This window comes from Galleria mellonella, unplaced genomic scaffold, assembly GCF_026898425.1.
Source record: "Galleria mellonella isolate WM207_F2 unplaced genomic scaffold, CSIRO_AGI_GalMel_v1 utg90, whole genome shotgun sequence".
Lineage (NCBI taxonomy): Eukaryota > Metazoa > Arthropoda > Insecta > Lepidoptera > Pyralidae > Galleria > Galleria mellonella.
The window spans coordinates 2,312,872-2,339,736 of NW_026442172.1; the positions used below are offsets into that span (position 1 = coordinate 2,312,872).

The window sequence follows — 26,865 nt, forward strand, 5'->3', positions numbered from 1 at the left end:
GGTATAAAAAATATTATGTTTAGTTTGAGAGAAAGTATGTACAATTCCTAGCTCGTGTAATGTGAAGCTCTTGCCTTCAGCTCGGGCATATAACGTTACACTTTTTACTAAGTAATTGATCGCTATTTTCCATCGCTCCCTTGTTTAAATGTACTATTAAAACGTTATTGATTACAAGAGAATTCATATTTAGTCGTTCACGTAACTCGTCATTATATGTAAGAGATCTGAAAATAACGTGGTGAAAATATTATTAGGGTCTAATTGGTATTTTCAGATGCTCAAGATATGATTGGACCACAAATAAGTCCATGTCTAAATGAGATCGTTTTAGTAAAGGGTCAAAATTTTACAATTAGATGTAAAGGAAAGAGACATGTACAAGTTTAAACAACAAAATATCGAAGAAGAAGGTCTCGGAAATAAATTCGTAAAGAAAATAAGGAATGTAACCTCAGTGGACACGGAATACTCATATGAAACTGTACTCGATTTATATAACGTTGATCAGTACGCAGTCGGTTATTATGCTTGCTACGATGACACCGTCAACGAGACTGACATACTAAATAATTTAATGGAAGAACCACCCAACACGGAACATGTAACCTATATTTACATCTATGTGAACGGTGAGAGCAAAACGTAGACCATTGGCTATTTTACTTTATCGTCAGCATGCGTTAGCGAGATCGATTTGTCTGATGATTAAAATACTTTTAGGCACTGACAATCTTCTTGTACCTATGAGTGAAGTAGTCCAGACGAGGGACAGGAGAAGGGTCATTCTTGGATGTAGGCCTACTTCACCAGATGTTGAAATTACTTTAAAAGTGGTATGTATGAATAGTAAATGTTTCATACAACTTTAAATGTTATAATAATTCATATAAATTGAGAATTCGCTATACATATATAAAAGTATGAAAATAATATTGTAATAATATATATATCGATGTAGACTAAAAACAACAGAATAAGATCGACAATAAATCTAAAAAGAATATAAATTAAACTAATATTTATAAAAAAAACTGCAAACAAAATAGTTTTGCTTTTGCATATTATGCATGGTTTTACATGATCGCATAATAGTACGTTATTTAGCTTACTGATATTATAAGAGACTCTAAATTTATTTGCTCGAATGTTTTTAAATTAATAACATTTCACTACTGTTTAATTAAAATTGTAATCTAATAAGTATGTTAGTACTAATCAACGTTGTCTCATTAATGCTGCCTATAAGCAAAACTAACGCTTATAGCTGACAACAGAGCCAAAACTAATGCATGAAAACTATATTCTTTAAATAGCTTTAACTGATTTTAAACGGATTTCTTAATATTCAGGAAATCGCAGAATATATAGATGACTTTGAATATGAACAATATAATCCAAAAATTGGGATCACCGTTGATATTGGTGTGTTTTTGTATGGTACCATATATTTCATTTGTGCAATTTCGAAGGCAGATAAAACGGACACCAAATCATTTTACGTTCATAAACGTAGGTGAATAGATGTGTGATTTTGTTACTTATGACGTTAACCACTTTCATTTGATATAGTTCTAAATATCTAAATTCGTACTTTGATAAAATAAAATTTTGCTATTTTTTACTGTTATGTTTTCTGATGAAAGTGGTTTGTATGTTTTTCAACTTTAAATTATGACATATTTAATGTTTTTAATAATTTAGAGATTGAATTAATTATTCAATATTTATAATATAGGTCGATATTTGTTGAAAGGTATTGAGATAATGTATTTATTTTGTCTATGCCAGTTAAATTAAATTTTATTCTTATTGTAAAAAAGAACTGGATAAAAAAAAACTGTATCTCATGATAATAATTTGGTCAAATAAGCTTAATGTCGGACATAATTGTGTAAGTACACATTTAAAATAAAACTAAATTACGTTGATCCGTTTTAAGTATTATTTTAGTTCAATGTCGTGAGAATTTGGGGAAATATTTTTTAGTAGACGCTTTTATTAAATAGCAATTTATTTTTGGCTATATTGATGGATCTGTCAATTGATCAAGACAAGCTTTTATCATATGTATAAATTTTCACTATAGTGACGTAAAAGTATATATTACTGGTACTTATATTATTTCGTTTGCGTTTGTTTTTATCTACGATCCTAAATACATATATTACAATCTAATAACAACAAAAATATCAATTGTAACACTGAATAATTGTAAAATAAGACAAGTGATAGATTAAAATTTTGCTATAACAAAGAATCATTATTAAAGTAAAACTTTAATAGAGTCTATAATTCTTAAGTAGGATTGAGTTCATTTGACCAAAACATGTTTGTAGTTATTGTGCGTTGCGTTCAACTACTTTTTATTTTTATTTCATAGTATGCACAAATTAGGAAATATCAAATATACAATGAAAATATTTCTAATACGAACACATTTAAAATTGAAAAACATACTTATAATCTATTTATAGTATTCGTACTAACCATACAATATTTATTTGGCAATATCATAATAGCGGAGTAACAAGACAGCAGATTATATAAAGTTCTCACCAAAGATTGGGTTTTTAGTGAGAGCGTGTAGGCCTCCTTACGAATGCTATGGACAACGTGGAAATGACACTGTTAAGAAACCATTACGTTGTAAGTAGTACTGCGATCTTGATGTCATCTAATGAGGTAGCGTGGTGTGATGGTTTCATTCACGTTTTTTTTATTGTTGCAACTTTTTGTTCTTTTGTGGCCTGCTCATTATTCACTCTTTTCACATCTTTCCTATCCCTTTTTTGGTGTTATGCTCTATGGTGTTTCGTGTGCCCACATTAGTCAATATATGTTACATAATATTGTAGTAACTAACATACTAAAACCCAATTAATTGCATATCTATGTATTGTATTGTTACTTTAATTCCTCCGAAATGTATATGTTGCAGGGGATATTATTCAAAGTTTTAAATAATATTTTATATAACTATATTGATATTTAATTTTCTAAAATTCCCTGTCACAGATGCATGTTAGTCAGGAATTCCATTTCATTTTTACTCTAATAAAACATTGTTTTGGTTTTTGTCGAGTACAATGAATGATATTGGAAAGGATTTGACATTTTTTGGAATGAATAACGTTAACATATTATTTTACTAGCGTATAGATTTATTTTTATAAATTTATTTTAAAGGAATATTTCACTTTAATGATTTCAAAGTAATTATTCTTTATTAGTATTTTATGTAACAGTGTTACGTGCAGTATTCCTAGATGGCTGTATTTTTGTTTAGTTGCCATATTTAAAACACGTAGAAAATACAGCTTCATCGTATTTTACGAATACATATGTAGAATTTATTTACAAAGGTATTTTATATTATACATCCATTATTTATGTATCAACCCATTTTCAACAAGAAATATAAGAAAATCTGCTCTTTTTGCTGATTTTTTGTTTATAAATATGTATCGTATGTTATCGTATCATTGAAAAATGCTACAGATATTCGTATTCTATTTTTATAATATACGTAATATATAAAAAATCAGAATGTATATTTTAATAAATAAAACATATTACTAATGTATAATTTTCCAGGTCAAAATATACCAGTTGATACTCCGAAGATACACGGAACTGAATATTTCTTAGAAGGTGAAACATTTTCTCTTAACTGCACAGTTGCCTATCAAAGAAATCTTCCCGTTGAACTGAAATGGAAAATTCCAAGAAAAATGGATAAGGTATGAAGCATATGATTTTATTGTATTTAAACATATTTCGTAATTAAAAATAATAATGAAAAATTACTACCGGTTTTACTTACGTGTAATTTGGTCAAGAAAACTCGACTAGACCAGGACACTTCTCATTTCATACGCTTTGGCAAGGCCAAAGTATTAGCACGTGAGAAATACTGAGTTCCTCGGAGAAGAAAAGAGGAAATAAGTCGTCGTCCAAATTTTAAATGAGACCAAGAAAGGGTACTTCCGAGTGCCTGGGTGCTGTTTCTCTACATTTCATCCATGGTCAATGTTTTGAAGATATCGAGTTGAAAGGCGGCATTGTGAGCACTGTACGTACATGACGGATTACCAATCAGTAATAATAAAACGGCAGTGAAAGAGGACGAATATGGTGCTCAGCCGATATCCAAAGATCTCTTTAAGTCATCGTTTTTATCTGTGACGGTGCCGCAAATGCCTCAGCGGGCCGACATAACATTTTTACTTAAGACAAAAATTACATATATGAATAATTTTATTGGTAGTTTTGTTATTTTTTAATATTAATCACTTCTGAAACTCCATTTTTAATTCCATCTCTAAAATTAACATTTCACTTCAAACATAAGCCACTATACATTTCTAATTAATTTTAGTTAAATATATCTTAAATTTAGTTCCTAATACACAAAATGAAACATTTTTACTTAAGACAAAAATTACATATATGAATAATTTTATTGGTAGTTTTGTTAATTTAAAGCCCTTCATTATTAAGCCAAAAGGTTTTTATTCTAGTAAAATCTCTTCAATTTAATTCCGCAAATCATTATTTAGTTCGATGATTCATATATTATATTGTCTTTATTACTCTTTCTATATATATATAAAAATATTACCATTTACATGGAAATATTAACTCTTAATATTATTTGTTATTTTAAGAAATTCGTCACCGAGACTACTAACGAATGTGATGCTACGGAAGTGAACGTATTGTACAATACAATTACTATAGTGAATGCAACTAAAGAAGATAGTGGATACTATTTTTGTACATCTAGCAACAATTCCAATAACAAAACTAAAAAATTTGAGAAAAAATTTCGAGGTAATGTATTGACATGCAAAAGTTTTTATAGTCAAGCTTGTAAATGTAATTAATAAAATAAGGAACATAAATATATTAGATATGTTAGTCTATACAAGTCTTTGAAGTCTATAGTAAAATCATATCTATAGGCAGCAGTTATTACTTTCCAATAAGTGCACCGTGAGTAATCTTTCAAAGTTATAGCTAATCCAACAAACGTCATTTTGACCCTAGCCACTATATATTGATCCATTTTTTTTTCTCATTGGGATAAAAACTATATTATCCCTGAAATTGGAACAAACAATACATACACATTTACAAAAAATCATTAAAATCAGTGGAATGGTTTCTGCGATAAGGGTAAAGATATTTATTTATTTGCACTAAGAAAAACCAGTTTCCACAAAAAATATAGATCTTATAGTATAGCTATACCTATATTGTACACTGTATAACTACAGTGTAGCTCTAAATAATACAATATTAGTGTTCCTTTCTTACGATTTATACGCAAGAAGGAAAATAAGAAATTCTGCGTTTAGGTGCGGCCTAGGTACACAGGAGGTTTTATTTATACTTTAAGAATGTGGTTCGTATATTACATACATGAATGATTTTATTATTTTTTCAGAAAGTCCGTTCATAAATCTAAGTAAAACAACAAAAGAAGAGAATGGAATAGTTGTAACACGAATAAACCAAAGAATAATGAAATTGCAAACAAAAGTTGATGGGCATCCTTTTCCAAAATATTATTTGTATGTACTACTTCTGATTGTCATCCTAATCATCTTTCTTTTTTTTTTTTGTTAAATTATTATTATTTATTACCATGCTTTGTGTGATAAATTATTAATTTTATCTATTATCTACCATAGTTTAAGAGAAATTATGTTTGTTTGTTATCTCTTAAAGACTGCGCTCTCATATTGAATGGAGAAGTATAAAGGCTTTTTATTCTAGTCAATGAAAAAATCCGTGAAATTCATTCGCTATTTATTAAATGTTTAAGTGGAAATATTATAGTCTTCTGTGAATACAATATTTCCTGGATGAAAATATTTTTGGAAAATAATAAAACAATGCGGTAAAAAAAATAGTGACTTGTTTTTGTATGTAAATTAAAAAAATAAAACACTAGGCATATTTAGGATTGACAAAGATGGTATTAAGTGATATGTTCAGGGCTATTTGTAATAATCTTTTATATTTAGTATATCTAACAGGTAGATTCTAAAGATTTGTATCTATCGTCATTTCGGCTTAAATTATTTATTTTGTATTTATCATAATTAATAAATATATTTTAATGCTCACAGTTTACGAAATGGCCTCAATTTACCATCAAATGAATCGAAATATTTCGTCGACAAGATGATATTAAGCGGTGAAATTGGTTTAAATATATTTGACTTGAATGTGAAGGACACTGCAAATTATACTTTGGTCGCTGACAATGGTTATGTGAAGAAAAATGTTACATTTGATTTGCGGATATCAGGTAATTATTTTTTCTTATAACATGATAAAGATTACCTAATAGGAATAACATTTGAAAAGCATATATTAATTACATCAATTGAATCACTACTATTAAACAGTTAAAGCTATGGTAGATTTTTTCCAATATTATCCATTTTTTTTACTCTGTGGTAGATGTAAGGAAGTTTGCTTATTATTTATTGCTATAAATTATATTGGAAATAAAAATTGACAAGGTCCGAAATACCATACTGGCTCTGGTACAAAAGTTGTTTGTTACCAATTATTGTAATCAATTCAAGAAGCGGCAATACTGAAGTAGTATTGGTAAGGACATGGTAGTCGTATGCCAAACAATAATCCTAGCTTCCTGAAAACAAAAAAAAAAAAAGAAATCGCAGAAGATCTTATATGCAATGAAGAGATAATCTCGACTGATTTTAACGCCTGGTGCGACTTGGCTTCCAATCATGCAAGATGAAAGCAGTTGAGAAAGATCTTTACTTAATAGTGGGACTCAATCATATATACAACTATCAAGAAGATAAGATAAGATATTTTATATGACCTTATATTAATCTACAGTGCCACCAATGGTCGAGTTTTTACCCAAGTCGAAAACTACGGTAGTAGGCAACAAAGACCAGAACATAGCATTGGTTTGTGAGGCGACTGGTTATCCATTGCCGACTGTCAGCTGGTATTTAACTGCAAATGGCACAGATAATGAATTGGTAAGTACTGTTGTGGGTTATATTAAGACGACGAGGTTTGTGGAAATATATATTTCCAATGGCTTGATTATAACGGACAAAATTAAGAAATGAAAATGATCTTATATACTAAATATAAATATTGGAAAGTAGGGCGATACATTGACCTAGTACGTGCAGTGCTAAATTAACAATTATTAAATTTCTTAGTAAACCAACAATTTTATTGCACTGTACTTTTCAAAATAAAAATTATTATATATATATATATATATATATATATATATATATATATATATATATATATATATATATATATATATATATATATATATATATATCCTCTTGGTAATAAATAGAAATAAAGCACAAATTCTTACAGTTCATTTAATTTAGATATCATACTATTAAATCATATATTTACTTATTTTACTTTGTATATGACATATAACATATATAACATATTACACATTTGTATATATTATTATACATTTGTGTATAACATAATATATAACATAAATACCCAACTTCTCTTAATCCACTCACAATTATTTAACTATAGCTTCTTTAAGACTTCCATTAACAATAATTGATATATTTTATATAATGACCACGTGGTTTACTATACTTGTTCACTCTTGATATGGCAGTGAGCTCCGCTCTGTTCAACGGTTGGACAAGAAGTGCCTCCCCACCCAAATAACAATCTTTTATATCTACAGGGCCAAATTCGAGTGAACAAGTCAGCGAGACCCCGTGTTCTTACAATTTCATTACTTTTTATTCAAGTATCATGACAATAAATAATTATAAAATTAATTAAAATATAAATTTGTGTTCTATATACATTACAAGAATAATTTATTGCCAAATTTGGTATAATAACAATTTTAACGTTTTATTATATTAAAAGTAGTTAGTCTGATTTTTATTAATAAATGTAGGTACACATTTTAATACAAGATGTTTAAGAAAATTAATATAATTTAAAATAAATATCTAACACACGAATGAACATAGATATGGCTCTATAAATACAAAAGGTTTTGAGGATGTAAATTTGTTGTGAAATATATATTATATACTTTGCGAAAGACGAGGCAACAAATTCGCATAATTTGACTTTCCAGACCTAGTAATATTCTTACTATATACGATAATATCTGCTTATTACTACTAACAGAATGAATTTGTAGTCTAAGGAAATAACTGATAATCTTGGTCTAAGTTATCCGAAGAAATTATTTGATTATAGTAGATGTTATTACCAGTAGTAATAAAAAATACTTAAGTGTTAGTAATGCATTATATTATAATTTTCAGACTAAAAGTAATAACATTGTCAAATCAGTATATAAAGTAACATCTAACGTGGATGTACCCGTGAAAGTTTCCGGTAATATAACGTGTGAGGCGACTAATAGTTACGGATCTCATGAAGCGTCGAAGCAATTGCTAGTTCACGAAATAGAAGGTGGATTTGGTATAATGGAAAGTGCTACGTGGTATCCAGAGAATCATAACGTCACCCTAAAGTGTGTAGCATCTAAATATGATTATAGGAATTTGACTTGGATAGATGGAACTAATGGTGGAAATCTTACTGATTTTGGTAAGATAATATTCTATAATAAATTTATTGTTATATTGCAGCATTGTTATTAGTACATTATATGCAGACGTATCATAATATATTTTAACGTCGTTAAATGTAGCCAAGGCAAGCTAATATACCGCATTGATAAGGCCACCAGATGATTTTTTTTATGTTCACCCTTTTGAAATTAATTTTCTCCAAACTATTCGATAAAAAACACCGCTGATCTTAACATAACCTTATCTCACATATCTTCTTTACTTTTATTACTATAAATTATCGATAAATTTTTCTTCAACTACTTTATTACTTCCAAATTTCTCCAAGAGGTAAACTTTTATACACATCTAATTATGAAACAAAAATATCAAAGATAACGCTACTGGACTAGGTGTATCTGAAATTGTAGGTAAGTTAGTACAGGTAGCTACACAATCTCAATCTTGTCCCTAATTACTATAGCAATGGCCGTTTGGCCTCTTGACTATTTTAGTATCCATAGCATGTGTATCGTTGACCATTTGCCACTATGACAATTTTATTAATCGATTGTGACCATTTACGCGACGTTTTTGGTATTGTAAGTACGCTTTGTGTCTAAGTTTGTAGTTAGAGGTAACAAAATTAATACGATAATAAAACATTGCCAATTACTTTTTAAATAGAAAACTAATCCATTTTCATTATCCATCGGATACTATATAATAGTAGTTTATAATGCCTTCTTGTATTCGTGAATATTAAAGTTTAACAAAAGGAACAAAATGTTTCATTATAATGACTGATTAGCCTGTTCAATTCTCCGAAATCAGATTTTATAAAATTTGTTCAGATTTTATAAATAGACTAAAGACTATTACCAAATATTTAATTAATTAGTGACCTTATAACTATAAAAAGCTACCAATATTTTATTTGATATCAGTTCTTACATATATACCCATCTATTTTTATTACTTATGTACCTTTCTGGAGTGGGAGAACACTTGTGAACCGTTTGCAATTTGTTTGGCGCATTCGTTTGTTCGAAATAGAATTTGTTTGTTTTAAAATATATATTTTGGGTGTACCTAAGTTTTTGTTAAACACATTTCAGTAAAATATTCCGAGAGTCCATTCTCGCATGAGGCGATATTAAAAATAATCGCTGTACCACTGACCAGATCTGGTTCTTACATGTGCGTCGGATATAGAAATGATGGACGTGAAGAAAGCGAATCTATATCCATCACTATCGAAGGTATGTAGATAAAGTGATCTAAATTTAGATACCTGGTATCTTTTTTATGTATATAGCATCTACTTTATATCTATCTAGGCGTAGTTACATCAGTTTGACTTCACAACTTCTATGATAAAATAGCTTCTTTATGTTTATGTAACGTAGTTTCAAAATTATAAATTATTTATCACACAGTAGCGATTCCCATATTAGATGGTTTCATTTATTGCTTCTGCTCCAAAATGAATTTAAAAAGAACTTCTTTTGTTTTCGTACATCTAGGTAAATACTATATCTACACAATTACATGCCCTTATTCTTATAGGCGGTTGTGGTATTGTTTACGATGTTGTTTGCAAATTTTATAGAACTTTTAATAATAATAAAAAAGTATGATAAGACTCTGCATTGTGTATTATATCTAAAGTACCCCTGTATTGTACTAAACATAAAGTTCTCTGACATAGATAAGACGGACAATCATCTTATCTATCAGCTTGTGTAGCATTCCAAGTGAATTACAAAATATTACAATATCTGCTTCTTCTCTAAAAACTACTATATTATTTTTCGATCCCCCGGGATCATCGAATGGAATAGCTTGGATTCAAATAATATTGAACAGATTAGAGCTCAGTATCAACTCATTTAACATTGGACTTTATAATGTTTTTATAGTTTAAATCTAACGAAGTGTAGATTTAAAAGTGTATTGTATTGATTTCATTACAGCTAATCAAGATACCGTCATATATGAGCCAGAAATAGACCGGAATGAAGAGGTGTCAAATTATCAAAATGTTCAGTTTAGTTGCATCGCCGAGGCTGTGCCTCCACCACATATCGAATGGCTTAAGGTAATTATAAAATTCTACAACTTGGTAACAATTGAGTATATTTATGACTCGCCTCAGAATATCTCATTTATTTTGAAATAAACTAACACCATGTGGAACACTGTGATTTCGTTTAGACTAAAAAAACCAGTGAAATAACTGGCATGGTCTAAAAAATAACACTTTTTAGGCCTTAATTATAAGAACCTAGGATCTATTGCCGAGAAAATTACAATAGCATATAAAAATGAAAACGAGTGTTTTTAACTTATTTACGATAATAACTCTAATGATGAGATTATGCTGTTGAACATTTCTATAAAGTTTTCAGTAAATTGACTGCTAGCTATTTACTATTTCGTCTATTATAGCTTAAATGGAATTACTTCTATTTACTTCATTAATAGTTAGTATATATAGCTATATTTACTTCATCCCAAATCTTTCAAATGGATTTGAAAGTATATTTGTTTATTGTAACTATGTCATTTCTATTAATTAACCAGTTTTGTACTAATTCATTTATATGTCTCAACTACAATATAGGTATTGATATAATAATAATTGATTAATATTGTAAACAGGACGGCGTTTTGTTGGAGAACGGAACCGACGGCGATGTGACAATAGTGAGCTATTGTACTAATAATACATTAGTAAACTCCACTGTTATAATACTGCGAATGAAAGAAGAATACAAAGGGAAGTACGAATGCGTAGCAACCAACATGTATTCTTCAGAAGTAAAAGTAATTAATCTGCTTTTGGAAGGTTCGTATTTTTCACTTAAAAATATTATGTAGTTATTAGAGACTTAAATAAGAAATGCTAATTTGATGAATACCTAAATAGCAGTTTTTAATTGTAATGAAGTCATTTATATAGATTTAATAATGAAAACTTAGTTTATAGTTGGACTACAATTTACCAGTAGATATTATAATACAAAAGTTAACAAGGCCAATAGAGGAGTACATATGAAAACGCAAAACATTTCTTATGAAAAAAGGTCCACTGTTAACTAAAGTAAATATTATCTATGTATTGTGAGATATAAGTATTTTAGTTCGCCTAATCAAACTTCAACGGTCATAACATAATGATGCACTCCATTATGAGTTTACTTATGGATTAGATAGAGGAAACCTCATTAAAATCAAATCAGTTGCTTTGTTTGGTGCCTAATGCATAGTGATGATAAATGATTATGTGAATGTCTTTAAGAGTTTTAAAGAATTTAAGTAAACTTAGATTAGTTAAATAGATTTTCTATTACTCATTTATATAGTCCCAATAAACGTCATATACCAAATTTTAATGAATTAAGAAAAACTATCTAATGGAATCTCGAATCAGGTGTAAATTAAAATTTTATTTTATCGTATAAGATTATTGCAGTATCGTATATTTCAATGAGTAATGCAATCAACAATACATGCAAATGCTGAAGTAATTAAAATGGAGTCTATAACAACGTATCATTACGTCGTAGGTAATTTAAATAACCAAGTATTAATTGTTAATTCCAGACAAATCACCATACACTACCACTTACCTTAGTATAATTGGAGTAGTATTCTTTATCCTTATACTAATAGTAATTTATTTGACGTGGAAAATAAGAAGAGAGAAACGCTTCAGAAAAGAGTTGGCGGCAGCTGGTTTGTTGTACTTCAAGGAAGGTGTTCCTAATTCATTGAATCCAGATTTGGTAGTGGACGAGCAAGCTGAACTCCTTCCTTACGATGACCGCTTCGAATTTCCACCAGAAAAGCTTTTTTTAGGTGAATACACTTTTCTATTTCCTATCTTAGTATTGTCTATTACGCATATTGTAGTGTTATATAGAGATACAATATCCTGGAAATTTGTTATTATATTTGAAGAATATAATATTTTGCAGAATTGCATTTTTGTTTTACATTTTTGCTTAAGTTTAAAATATAATACTACAATTGTTTTTAAAAATATATACAAATTATTGGGAATAGAGACATAATTCCTTAGTCTGAATATATTCTGTAATATTTATGGTATTGTTTAAGCTTGTTGACGACGTCATCCTTATCTCGAATAGATCATTACTTTATATACTATTACAGATGGCATGAAAATAAGTTTAACAAAGGCTAAAGCAACAAAGACTTTAAATTTAATATCACATAATTTCGTAACAAAATTTCATAGCTGTTTCAATTCTATTGTTATTAAATCTTTAATATACCTTACTCATTTAAGGAAAATAAGACACAAAATAATGAGGAGAGTACTTAAGCAAATAAATAATAATTTTTACAGGCAAACAGTTGGGCGCTGGTGCATTCGGAGTGGTGTACAAAGCGGAGGCGCGGGGTATTATCAATGCTGAGGAAACTACGCCCGTTGCCGTAAAGATGGTAAAGAAGACTGCAGATAATATGTATATAAAGGCACTAGCATCAGAGCTCAAGATCATGGTTCATTTAGGAAAACATATCAATATTGTAAATTTACTTGGAGCATGCACCAAAAATGTTGGAAAACGTAAGTATTAATGTCAAAGAAAAGTTTTACTCTATTATAGTCATTAACGTAATCAAAGTTTTGGATCAATGTATGAGTGAATCTTTCGCTTGCAAAAACAATTATCAAAATCGGAGTAGTTTCGCGAAATATGATGAAAATACAATTGAATCGAAAACCTCAATTCAATCTTTTCTTGAACCTCATTTTATTTGAATTAGGATGAAAATTTGTATTTTATTTACTGACATAATACAAATTGTAGCGGTGACGATCGCCAACAGTGTACTAAACATTGTGATAGTAAACTAAATTTTAATTAACAGAATTGCGTACGAACTAGAAGATATCGCGTAATATAAGAACATAAAACATTAAGTAGTGATAGCTCAGTTGCACACCGTTTGATTTTAATTCGCAAATGCTAAAGTCAAATTGAAAACCGATGTAGAAAAGAGGTTCTTGAGTGGCGACCCCGTACGAGCAAAACGCAGTGTAGGACGACCCCTCACTAAATGGATTGACGATCTCAAGTGCATTGCAGGGAGTCAGTGGATACAGGTGGTTCAGGATCGTTCTTTATGACAGTCTATAAGGGAGGTCAATGTTCAGCAGCGGACGGATAATGGCTGAGATGATAATGATGATGATGAAAGTCAAATCTCAGTCTAAACCTCTGTATTTTAAAATGCATGTGTTGTTTAATTCATTCATTCAATTCATTCATTTTCAATTCATCGTTTTCAATGATCCAATCCTTTAGAAATGATTGTCGCTTGCTTCCCATTTCGGAGGGTATTTAAATCCTTCGTTCGATAAGCTATGTCTAGAATTCTACGTGTAGGGAAAACGAATATGACTTAGAAACTTTTGATACCAGAGAGCGACACCGACATAAGCAGTAGTAGAAGCACAAAAGATAGTGTCGAATTAAGAACCTTATCTATTGGATAACGCTTAAAAATGTATTTTAAGGTGAACTTATCGTCATCGTTGAATACTGCAAGTTCGGTAACATCCACAACTACATGCAGAAGCACAGGGATGTGTTTATCGATCAACTCACTGATAATCCTGAGAAGAACCTCGGAAAAGTCAACAGAGGGTATTCTTGTAGCAGCGCCAGTAGTGGGTAAGTATTAATAAAAATATTAATATATATTTATTTATATATGTTAATATATATTAATATTTGACTATAATTATTAAATAAATATCATTGTTCATATCACACAGCGCCATCTAGCCTAGCCATTTATCTTGACAAGAATCTTCCGATAGTTTATTTTAATTATTTTTTTCCACACAAATATTATGTATATAGAAAACAAATATATTCATGAATATAAATATTTGTATTATTTTATTATACACAGAAATAAGATAACAATTACAATGAGAGAGAATGTTATTTTGTACTTTATAACAATAATTTTTATTCCATCCATGTGGATGTGTTCCATCCATGTTCCATCTATGTGCAAATATGTTTTAAACATATTTAATAATATTGTTTTAAAAGAAGTTAGTAAAAAAATACATTATAAATAAATAAAATCAGCGTAACCTACTGCTTGTTTCATTGATATAAAAAATATTGTTACATCAACAAGAATTATACCTAGTCAGTTTCTATTAAATTAACTAAGGTATAACCAAGTTTTGTTGAAATTATTACAATAAACAGTTTCTATATAAAAGTAGTAATAAAACAAGACAGTCAATCAACTAATAGATTTTTTTATATATTCTACTTTTGGATGTCAACAGAATGTCTTACGGATGAATGAATTATTTGTATATTGTTATTAAATTCTAATAAAACAGACTGTATACTGTATTTAAGCAAATCATCACTGCTTTCTTAGTTATGAAATTTTATTACATTACAGGATGCATTCGGATTATTTTGGCTCCAATCACACTCAAGCAACAGATCATACATTCTTGAATACAGCTAACACCACTAGATCTGGAAGGAAAGGTAAATAACAAAAATAATACACTTACTTAAGTACTTATTCTGATCGATAAATTCCAACGGTCAAAGCGACAATTAATAGTTGAAGCACTAGTGAAGTTTTAAGTTCTTCGTACTTCGAATTTTATAAGTCACAATTAATTTACTGGGTACAGAGGAATAACACCTAAGTCCTCAGGAATGGCAACGCATGGAGAGTATCACGAGCAAAACATTATAGATTCTAAGTTGTACAAAAAAAAATTCAATATGTTTGTTGTTTCAAAAACTTTTAATGGAGTAGTATTTATTCGCGATTAAATAAAGTATAATAAATTAAATAATTTGTCAAGTATTTAATCATATTCAACTATTACTTATATGGCTACTCTTTGTAATGTAGAAAAAATCATGTGTCTTTAGACAACCTGTGACTAAAGACACAGTTTAATTTTTTTTATAAATTAGATCCCATCTAGAATTGAACTTGGGAAGATTTGTCACTAATTCGGTATTAAATTAGGCGTTTATATAAAACAGAAAAGTATTGATTGTTAGTTTATTTAAGTATTGATTAATTAAATAAACATTTTGGCAGACAAGGCCAATCAGCAAGTGGAATTCGTAAAAGGTAATTGGAACCTAGTTTTTTGTAATTGTGCAATAAATATTTATGACCACTGCACTTGTTCTGTTCTGGAATGACTCATACGTATATTATTAAACCTACTGTTGTGATATGATGTGACGTAATGGAGATTTTTTTATGATTATGACAATAGATCAAAACTTGATAATTTTTGTACTACTTATATCTCAAATGGTTTACATGTAACTTCATAAAGATAGTTTTATTTTAGCATGTAAATGTGATCATTAAGCTCATTTGCAAACTTTAATTACATCGGAGATATCTTACAAAATTAATACACATGCGATCAGAACCGTGTTTACAGATACATAAAATTACGTAAAGTTTTATTCCCTACACGTTGATATTATTGGCACCTTTTTGGAAAATTGACTTGCTTTTTGTGTGAACTATAGCTTTTGTTAATAGTGTTAAGAAATATTTTGCACTATATTTTCAATGTTTGTGCATGCCACAGTTTTGTTTAGTTTGTCGATATTGCACATCCACCAGGATTGTTAAATGTGTGTTGCAATTGAATTTATTCAATTTAGAAAGCACTCTTTTTATTTTATAAAGATTCGCGCAACGTAAGGGTATTTATCAATTAGTTATTTTTTTACTATTTAATATTACTATCAAATAATTACAATATATTTTTGTAAAATTAAATTTGGCCACCAGAGACACAGAGTCGTAGACACAAATGTTGTTATTATTTTTTATTTATATAGAATAATAGCATATGATTACAGTATTCTTGAAAGAGTATTCAGAGGAATCTGATATCTGTTGACAATTGCCATTATAGATAAAGTGCCCTCATACCTACATATTTTACATTCATATTTTACTAAGCACAATTAAATTCAGTATAGGAAATGACAAGACTAGTCTCCTTGTTTGTATCAATAAAAGATAAAACCTTAAAATTTAATAAACAATTCTAAATTTAATTGAATTATAAATAAATATAAAGTAATGTTCATTATTTATAGCATCAGAAGGATATGTACAGCCCGAATGGCGGTCGAACTACGAGAGTGATTATATATACGACAGCCGCAACCCTCGGCCGTTGACGTCCCGCGACCTGCTAGCGTGGGCGTTTCAGATTGCTAGAGGCATGGAATATCTTGCCAGCAGAAAGGTGAATTATACTTATTATATTATATTTATTATATCTTAATATTGAACTAGTGTAATAAGAAAAGATTAGGTTATGTTATACTTACATAGTCTCAGGAAAGATAGACAAATGTATATCGCTTATTACTTACCATAATATTGAACTTGACTAAACTTACCCACATTTTCATAATTAAAATATATTCTATATAGTAAAGGAAGTCTACTGTTACCGAAAAGATTATTATAAATTTATATGACATACAAAAATTAGAGCTTTGACAATTCTGTACTTATTGTTAGTTATATTATATTAGTTGTACCTAAATACGTATTAATTCTCAATGGAGTTCTCTGCAATTCATCATTTATGTAATATTTAATAAGTACATTGTACATTGCAATGTTTCAGGTACTGCACGGCGATTTGGCTGCTAGAAATATATTGCTAGCAGATGATAATATTGTGAAAATTTGCGACTTCGGTTTAGCTAGGAGTATTTATAAAAATGATGAATATCAGAAGAAAGAAAACGTAAGTGTTCATTAAATGTATTTAGAACATAAAAAAAAACATAATTCGTCTATAAAAATTTGAATGTTTGTTTCTAATGGAAAAATTGAAAAATTACTCAACCGATTTAAAATTATTTCACTTATAGAAAGCTGCATTATCAGCGAGTAACAAAGGCTACATATTATTTTCGAAAACTCTATCTACCCGTGCGAATCCGGGTCTTATATCTAGTATAGTAATATATGAATAGTTTTAATAGCATTAATATATTATACTATTCTTATAATTTTTCTTTTTTATTATTATAATTTTATATATGTACGTCCACTTGCCTTTACTGTTACCCATCTCACGCGTTTGTTTTATATTCATTAACTATGCGTGGAAACCTATTATTGGCTATATGTTTCTTATTATATTTTATATTTACTGTTATTGTAGGAAAAGCTGTTGGTTTTCCAAGTACATAAATAAATAAATAAATAAATAAAATCCTCCATATTTATTTACAGAGCCCATTGCCGGTGAAGTGGCTGGCTATAGAATGCATGATGGATAGAATATTCTCAACACAGTCGGACGTGTGGTCGTTCGGCATTGTGCTGTGGGAACTCTTCTCGCTCGCCAAAACACCTTATCCAAATATGAGTCCACAGAGTTTGCTGCAATGGCTCACTGATGGGTAAGTACACATATCATTCAATGTTTATATTTTGCTATCATAAATAAAAAATATTTTTATAAAAAAAAATAGGTGTTGGTCTGTTGGTATTGGTAATGCAATACATGTACCTAGGTACTAAGTAGTTAAATTTGTCTTACGTTTTTGATATTTTAAGTATATTATAAAATGAGGAATAACAGAGGAATCCTCAGGAATGGCAACGTATGGGGGTTATCATAGGCGAAACAGTATACTCTGCTATGTTCATGGTACTGCTCATGTCTATAGACGACGGTTACCACTTTCCATCAGGTGGACCGTCAGCTTGTTTGCCATTCTAAGTTGTATAAAAAAAATGTATATATTCTAAAAGCAGCGTCCCTCTTAAAGCATCTGTAAAAGCCTAACTGCGGTCGCCAACCCACCTATTAACTGTATTGAAATTTTGATATTTAACTATAACTATTATATTTAGCAGTGTAAGTCCCGACATAGAATAGGTTACTTTTATTTTCTTTCCCGTGAGTGTCGTAAGAGGCGACTAAGGGAGCTTATGATGGAAGGATGGGCAGCAGCGTCCCTCTTAAAACATCACCAAAGGCCTAACTGCGGTTACCAACCCACCTGCCAAGTGTGGCAACTGGCAAACCCCTCCTTATGGAGGAGGATATGTTCAGCAGTGGACAGTTAACGGTTGATACTCTATGTTTAACTCATAGCTATACTCGTAATACGATATACTCTTATACGCGTGTTAAAAACAAATAATTTGATGCAACAAAATTTATTATTATAAAGTTAATATTTTTTTAATTTAAAACCGTTACTTGTCTTTTAATAATTAGACACCGACTAGAGAAGCCGCCGTATGCAGACGACCGATTATACGACGTGATGAGGAAATGCTGGGAGCACAAGCCGACTATGAGACCTTCATTTACTCAACTCCAAGAACTTCTCGGATCGTTCCTCGAAGACAACGTTCGAAACGTAAGCTTTTTAACTGTAATATTTCCACTTTTTATCTATGATATAGAATGAGTCACCCCTTCCTGTCCCCTGGATGTTGTAAGAGGCGACTAGGGAAACTTAATAGTCAAGAGATGAGAAGCAGTGCCCATTTTAAAATATCACCAAAATCCAACTGTGTTTGCCAGCACGTCTGCCAAGCATAGCAATTACGAGCATTCCCCCAATGCTGATATGTTACATGCCTATATTGTACAAGAAATTTGCCTATGACAAAGGATATAATTGGGGAATTGTTGGTAAATTGGCTCATAGTTGCAACTTTTTATATAACTTTACGTGATGGATATTTGAAACCCGTCGTCAATATATACAAATATTTTCGAAATAACTATTGAATATTACTTAACCTTGTTAATCAACAATTATGTAACGACACCGTATTTAATTTTTTTTTGTTATTCCAATAAATATTTTAATATCTCTCTTTACACAGCACTACGTGGACCTGAATTCATCGTGTATGGATACTAATGCTAAAAACGAGACTCAAGAGGACTACTTGGCTATGATGAGCTCACCAGACTACAATAACCTTGTAACTCCGAGCCCGCATCACTACGTTAATGAAGTCAGGAGCTTCTTCCCACCATCGCCGACGCAAATACCACATGGTGAGTATTTTATTATTATAACCAATACTTTATAATATAATAAATAGGTCTGAATATGATACATGACAATAAAAATATTTAGTTCCTAGATAAATATTATTTTGTTTTATTCTCTCAATAATAGGCATGTGTGAGATAATTTTCACCATTTGCACCGACATAATTAATTTCAATTGAAAGTCATGTAAGGGACTAACCAGAGGGAAACTTTGTTTAAAAGCCATTTGCTTGCGCACCTCTGTCTCATTCCTGTTTCTACCGTGAAGCAGTTGTGTTTACATGGCTGTGTTTCGGTTTGAAGAGTACAGAGGAATAACACCTGAGTCCTCAGGAATGGCAACGCATGGGGAGTATCATGGACGAAACAGTATACTCTGTTATATCCATCGTAGAGCTCATGTCTATAGGCGATGGTTACCACTTTCCATCAGGTGCGCCGTCAACTTGTTTGCCATTCTAAGTTGCATAAAAATACCTTCTATTATGTTCACACTTTTTATAGTTGTATAGTAGGAGATAGTTTCCTGGAAAATATAATAAGTACATTTTAATTTATATCTTAAACTTATCGATTTTAATCACAGATTTTATTACTAAGATTCTGATACAATGTCTTTATTACGAACATTATGTTTAATTTTCCACAAACTACGAAATACGATCTAGCTCCAATTAATCGTTGATATACATATATTATTAATAATTCGTGAAATATTATGTTGTAAGACTTCTACTAATGGAGCTGGCTGCTTCTAACATATAATATATTGTTATCTTATATAGATAGAGTGTCTCCATAGAAATTCTTCGAGAAAAACGGCTTAACTTTTACATAAAATTTTTCGCGACAAATAGACATGAGTGATTCCTTTATAACTTCTATATTTTTGATGCTTTTTAATGCGTAAACACTTAAATAATACGTCAAGATACATTTTATGCGTAAGTATATAGAACACTGATAAAAAATACGAATCCGCTAATTTGACAATTAATTGCCAAAAAGTTGACCCGTTTTTGAGGCTCGATGCTCTATCTATATAATCTAAGATTGTCATACATACTAATGAAAGTGATACTAGAAAAAATAATAAGGACTAAATGTAACAATATCTATATAAAAACTTGCATTTAAAGATCTTTACTAACGTACATAAGCAAATAGATAGCTGTGTAATGTTTTTTTTTTCTTATTAAAAATATATACGTTATTAAAAATATAACTTTTAATATTTGGTTTACACGCAGCTGAAGCACAGCAAGGTACAATAGGTATACAAGGTACACTAATACGTCTTTATTTTATATTATTTTTTAATAACTTTATATCCTGATATTATTCCCAAAGAGGGTTGACGTCAGGCAGGTGGCCGAAATCAAACCAAATCTTTTTGTAATATGGATAAAATCATATTACGCCGACCCCAAATGATTGGGATAAGGGTAGAAAGATGATGATATCCTGATATTATCTTAAAATAAATATATATTAAAAACTAAAGTAGAGAATGTCATTAGGCATTAAGTCCGCCTTGTAGACATACATATTTTAATGTATGTAAAAGTATAAATAAATAAATAAAATTTAATCCCTTCCCTCCGTCAGATGGTATGGAAATTTCCACTTTGTGATAGCCTACATACGAGGAGCATATTTCATTACGGTAACGAACTCATCTGAAATTTATTTGATGTCATTTCTGACATATATGTCATTCAACTAACATAAGAGTTGTTATAGTATGGCTAATAACAACGGTAATTAGAGTTTATTGTGATAATTCACATTTCGTTTTAATAAACTTTTGTGCACCTATTTTTCAATAATAATTTTTGGACTAACAACATTTATCATATTTTTTTTCTAATACAGGATGTTAAGAAAATTAACAAAACAAAATCCGGATTTAGTATTTATATAACTAAGCAATTTTCTTCCAAGAACTTATGACTAAATATAAAAATAATTTTTAACTTTTCACATTAAATCGATCGCATACCTACGTTTTCTAATACATCCTGTATAATAGCCAGTAAATTTAACTATAAATATTTAATAATGTTGCACACATACATCCTCCTACAAGGTAGTGACTGTCTCTTAAGCTGTCTCCTATATTTTAGTTCCATTAATACGATATGATATTGAGTTCTTGCATGACATACGGTAAATACTCTATTCTGTTCTTTTATCGGCTACCTCGGACGGGAAAAGGGATTAATTGTTGTATTTCCATGTATGCACTGTTATAGTATATGGTAATTCACTTGATACGTAATATATCGGAACACAAGAGTTCTTATTCTAGTCATTAAAATATTTTACCAGTAGATTTAACGTTTACAAATGCATTGCAAACAAATGTTCACTGATGTAACAAATTATATTTTTACTATTACTGTACATTTGCGGTTCATTTACAAAAAAATGTATATCATCAAAAAGCCTTATGTAAATTATTTACTATCTTCGTGTATAAATATTGTTTAACTATTACAGTAAGAGGCGATTTAAAAAAATATTAGTTTATTACCAAAACTGTTATTTCAAAACAAATAAGCTTCAAGTAAATATTTGCAGTGTATACATCATTTTATATATTTATTCTAAATATTAATTACCTATATATATATTTTTAGTAGTTTGGATTTATAATATAATTAATAAACTAATAATGATTATTTAACAATTCTAGATGAGGAGGGATATTTGCAAATGACGCCCGCTAACAAGATGCCGTTTAGTCCAAGAGCACAGAGCACGCAATTCGATTTCGATGCACGAAAAATGAATACAAGGGCATCGGAAGCAAGCAACTGTGGCTCAGAGCTGACTCCAATGTTGACACTGAGCAGTTTGCCCAGGAGTGGCTCCGAGTCAGATCACGAAGGTAACCATTCACCATATCTCAATATGTGCCCGCGCATCGAAGAAGAGGCCGACGAAGTCTTTTTAGATACAAAATCCCAAAATGCTAGGAACATACAGAATAGTGCTGTGACAAATCCCACTTATATCACATTTGGTGCGGACATTGAAAAGAAATCTCAAGATATTAACAATGCTTACATTAATATACCTAATGGTCTAGTCAAATGAGTAAAAACTGTACTCATTATGTTTTCAACGTTATGTTTTCAACGTAAATATGTGTTGTAATGTTTGTTAGCATGGATCTCCTCCGCTTAGATGTTTATTGTGTAACTGGTATTTAAAGCTCAATATTTTACAATTACATTCAATAATTACAATTTATTCTACATATCCTTCGAGTAAAAAACTACAGTTTCTAATTCTTTCCCGGATTTCTGTAATCTCATTCATATAATGTCTCATCATCTCATGTATATTATATTCAGAGTATTGATACGACAAAAGCAGTACATGATGTATAATCAGTGTGGTTTTTATTATTTATTATGGTGTGGTTAATTTATAACCTTTTAAAAACTGCTTGTCCATTAGGACCCTGTGTTGGTTACTTTCTGCAATAATTGTTATTGTAAACATCAAATGTACATCGATATTTTATGTTTCTTATGAATTTCATCGGAATCTTGAGTAGGATAGATAGCATGATTAAAGTATGATCAATAATAATAATGATGCTCTTGTAAATAAAAAAGGGATAGATATGGAACGAATGATGTTATATTTTGTGGTCAAGCACGAATCAAGTCTTTAAGAGTCAATTATTATAATCATTTGCAATTACTTAAAGTATCTATACACTATGAATCAATTTCTATAAATGCTAGTTGGAGAAATCAAGTCAGAAAATATTTTATAATATTTTACGAAAATTAATGGAATCATCACAGTCGATAATGGTTTCTACTAAAACCGTTACTTCTTGAATTAAATTATAAAATATGTTGTTATTGAAAACTAAAATGCGTATAAACCTATATTTGTTTATAAATATACTTTGTTTATTAATTATAATTATACCCACCAAAAAAAGAAAAAAAAATATATAAACTGTCTATTAATTACTTTATCATTCCTTTATTTAACAGTTGTGTATTGTGAGGAAAAAATACTTATTGAAAATGGTAATAGTTACAAAATATTTTATGTATGGATGTCTACGTATATTATATATCATAATATATAATTTTAATAACTTGATAACGATGTGGATAATAATGTTTAAACACGGGTCACTGCAAACTGCTTGTTTTATTATTACGAACTCATATTTGTATATCAATAATGTATTAATGGAATATCAGTTAAACAAAAAATAATTATGTTTCTTAAAGTGATATTTAAATTGCCCATCGATGTAAATAAACCATAAAATACTGTATGCTTTGATAAGAGCATTCAGTATTTCTGTAGGTATATTAGGTTAACATAAAATATAGATTTTTTTAAAGAGCTAATTTTTATTATATATTGTATATGTACACGTGTATGTGTCTAGTCCATATTAATTGTAGTACTTGAAATATTGAATGGCATTATGTTACCAACGGTTTAAAATTGGGTGATCTAATTAAATTGTAAGGAAATAAGTAGATATTAAAAATATTTCAATATTGTTTTTATAATATTGAATTTAAGATTGGGCAGTATGTACAGCCAACTGTAGTATAGTCAACATCAATAGTAGTTAAGCGCAGGTTATAATAATTGATAAATAATCATAATTATATAAAATAACTCGAATGTACGTTTTTATATTCAACATGCAACAAATCTGTATTGCATAAAAAAAAATTAAGCACCAACTTCTTCATTAAATATTAATTGACGATGACAATTTTGGCATAAACTTTAATGGCTGTCGATTTTTATTACTCGAATTTGTAATAGAAGTAATTATATTAATGAGTATTTGTTTCTATTTTGCTGAATGTTTTCCATGTGTAATATGTATGTATTAGTGTATATCGTATGAAATTTCCTATCAAAGAGTCAAGATTTATAAATATTTTTCTTTAAATACATGATTATATTACTTAAAAATCTATATTTATTACATGTAACGAAAAGAAAATATTATATGTAGCGCATGCAGTAATTAAAATTATTTTCCAAATAAGTACTAGATATTCATACAAAATCTAGAAAATGTTTAACTGATTGTATAGTCATGATCAGAGTACTATGTATATTACAGATTATATATGGCACCCATCAGCACTTACAAATCCTTATGCGTTAAGGACATGTTGAGTGTCAAACATTGCGCTCTAGTTCTCGTTTTTCCCCTTCGAACGCAAACACAAACACGATAAATATTGTCAATTCAAAAGTACATTTTTTAGAGAATTTATTTTCGTTTAACTATTTTTGATGTTGACTGTATCTATATTATAGACTGAGTTGGAATATAAAAAGCGATTTATTTTATAATAATGATGTAAGTGATTTAATAGATACAGTAATATCTATTTTTATATATTAAATATTTAAAAATCCTGTAACTACGTTAGTAATGCCTATAAAAATAAATCAACAATTTGTACGAGCAATGTTATAAAGATCGAGCCAGTGAGTGTAGAAAGGAGACAACATACGTGTGATATCACACCTAACGGAGATACGTTGGATATTTTATAATTTGTTTATTTTTATTAAACATCGATTGTTATGTTTATTTTCCTTGTTAACATTGCTTAGTTTATTAGAGAATTAAGTATCGATTCGAATTATTATAAAATTGGCTTTCAGTCGAATTATTATTTCTTGAAAAAAAAAATGTGTCTGAAGGTATGAAATAAAAAAAATAACGTGTAAATGTGTTTTATTTAAACATTAGCTATAATCCACGGTTTTATTCGCCTACATTTAGATAAGAATTGTTATAAAGATAAATTTATTGGATATAAATATTGTTTTGTATCTATGTCAATTTGGCAAACCTGTTACAAATTTCATTTAAATCCGCCAACTGTTTAATCGTGATTTATTATCAAATGTCCAATCACGTTCATATTCTTCCACACTATGTCGCAGCTTTAGTTACTTGAATTATATTACAAGAAAAATTTATATATAATAAAGCCAAATAATGTACTTTTTACCTCCATCGTATTTAGAATAATTTCAGAATTACCATGTTTTCCGTAACCTCTGCAAAATGTTGTCCAAGTTAAATAGGAGTTATTAACAGTTGATAATGGTGTCTTAATCTTTGACTATCCCTACAAAACTATTAATTTCTTTTCAAAATTTCAGTTACCTTAAAAATTTTTAACATAAGTATTTATAAAAAAGCTAACAGTAAACTGCAAATTCTCAATGAAAATATAATTTCTATGAATAAACAGTGTATTTTCGTATCTATATTTTTTACTAAGTTAAGCTAGCATATGTTTAAATAATCTCTTTAATAATATTCCTAAAATTTGTGAGCACTTAAAAAAAAGATATACAGTTTTACGTATTAGGCAACTTCGGTACCTAGAGTTTTTTTTTTTTACGTTACCTACATTTGGATAGAATATAGTAATTTAAACTATACTATTGTTGAATTTTCTTAGTAACTGAGGTGGTATCGTAATATATGTATGTCATTTAATATTATTACTGTTACTTGGGCTGTTAATTTTTAAATATTTACAAATGGACTAAATCTAGATGTTATCATACTATCTTCTTTACATTTCTGCAGGCAAAGTACATCTGTAAGTTTAATTAAAAGATAGCTTTCATCAGTCCTATTACTGTTGCTTCTATTGCATCTGCACCCTGAAAATAATAATATAAACAAAATCTTACAGTGTAAGGAAATATTTTTTCGTTACCTATTTTTAAAACATGATTTTTATATATTTTTTTAATAAGTAATTAAATTATCCCTATTAATATGATAAAATATGAAAGTGAGTTTGTCTGTTTTGGCATATAAATGGCTCGAATAATCGTCATGAAATTTGGCATACGAGAACAACTCTGAGTGTTCGCACTCAATACGAGGCGAGTCGTTGCGACGTAGGCACTAGGAGGGAATGGATTGTAAGTAACAAACCCATTGTTAGCAATACAAGGTGTATTGGTTAGGTCAACCTCACCGTGGTCTCCCCTAGAAAATAAGACGCTAAGTCTTAAGTAAGGAAACTAAAGCCCTGGTGTATTCATCACTATGGGCTAACCGACTTGTACTTTCATTCTCACCTATCAGCCTCAAGTCATCA

At 29.4% G+C, this 26,865-nt stretch overlaps 1 protein-coding gene across 1 annotated transcript; it reads left to right on the top strand.

The window, feature by feature from the left end:
- Positions 1-282: 282 nt before the first annotated feature.
- On the top strand, positions 283-25,466 carry LOC113523301 (vascular endothelial growth factor receptor 1). Its single transcript, XM_026909208.3, is given in 23 exon segments — positions 283-387; positions 389-632; positions 724-836; positions 2,523-2,649; positions 3,598-3,743; positions 4,671-4,836; positions 5,453-5,579; positions 6,141-6,322; positions 6,889-7,037; positions 8,340-8,628; positions 9,710-9,853; positions 10,568-10,692; positions 11,256-11,442; positions 12,201-12,455; positions 12,970-13,194; positions 14,149-14,305; positions 15,066-15,157; positions 16,763-16,914; positions 17,305-17,427; positions 17,922-18,091; positions 18,919-19,063; positions 19,539-19,716; positions 22,413-25,466. Coding segments are annotated over 23 exon segments (3,999 nt in total). The 5' UTR covers positions 283-288; the 3' UTR covers positions 22,817-25,466.
- The last annotated feature ends 1,399 nt before the right edge of the window (positions 25,467-26,865 follow it).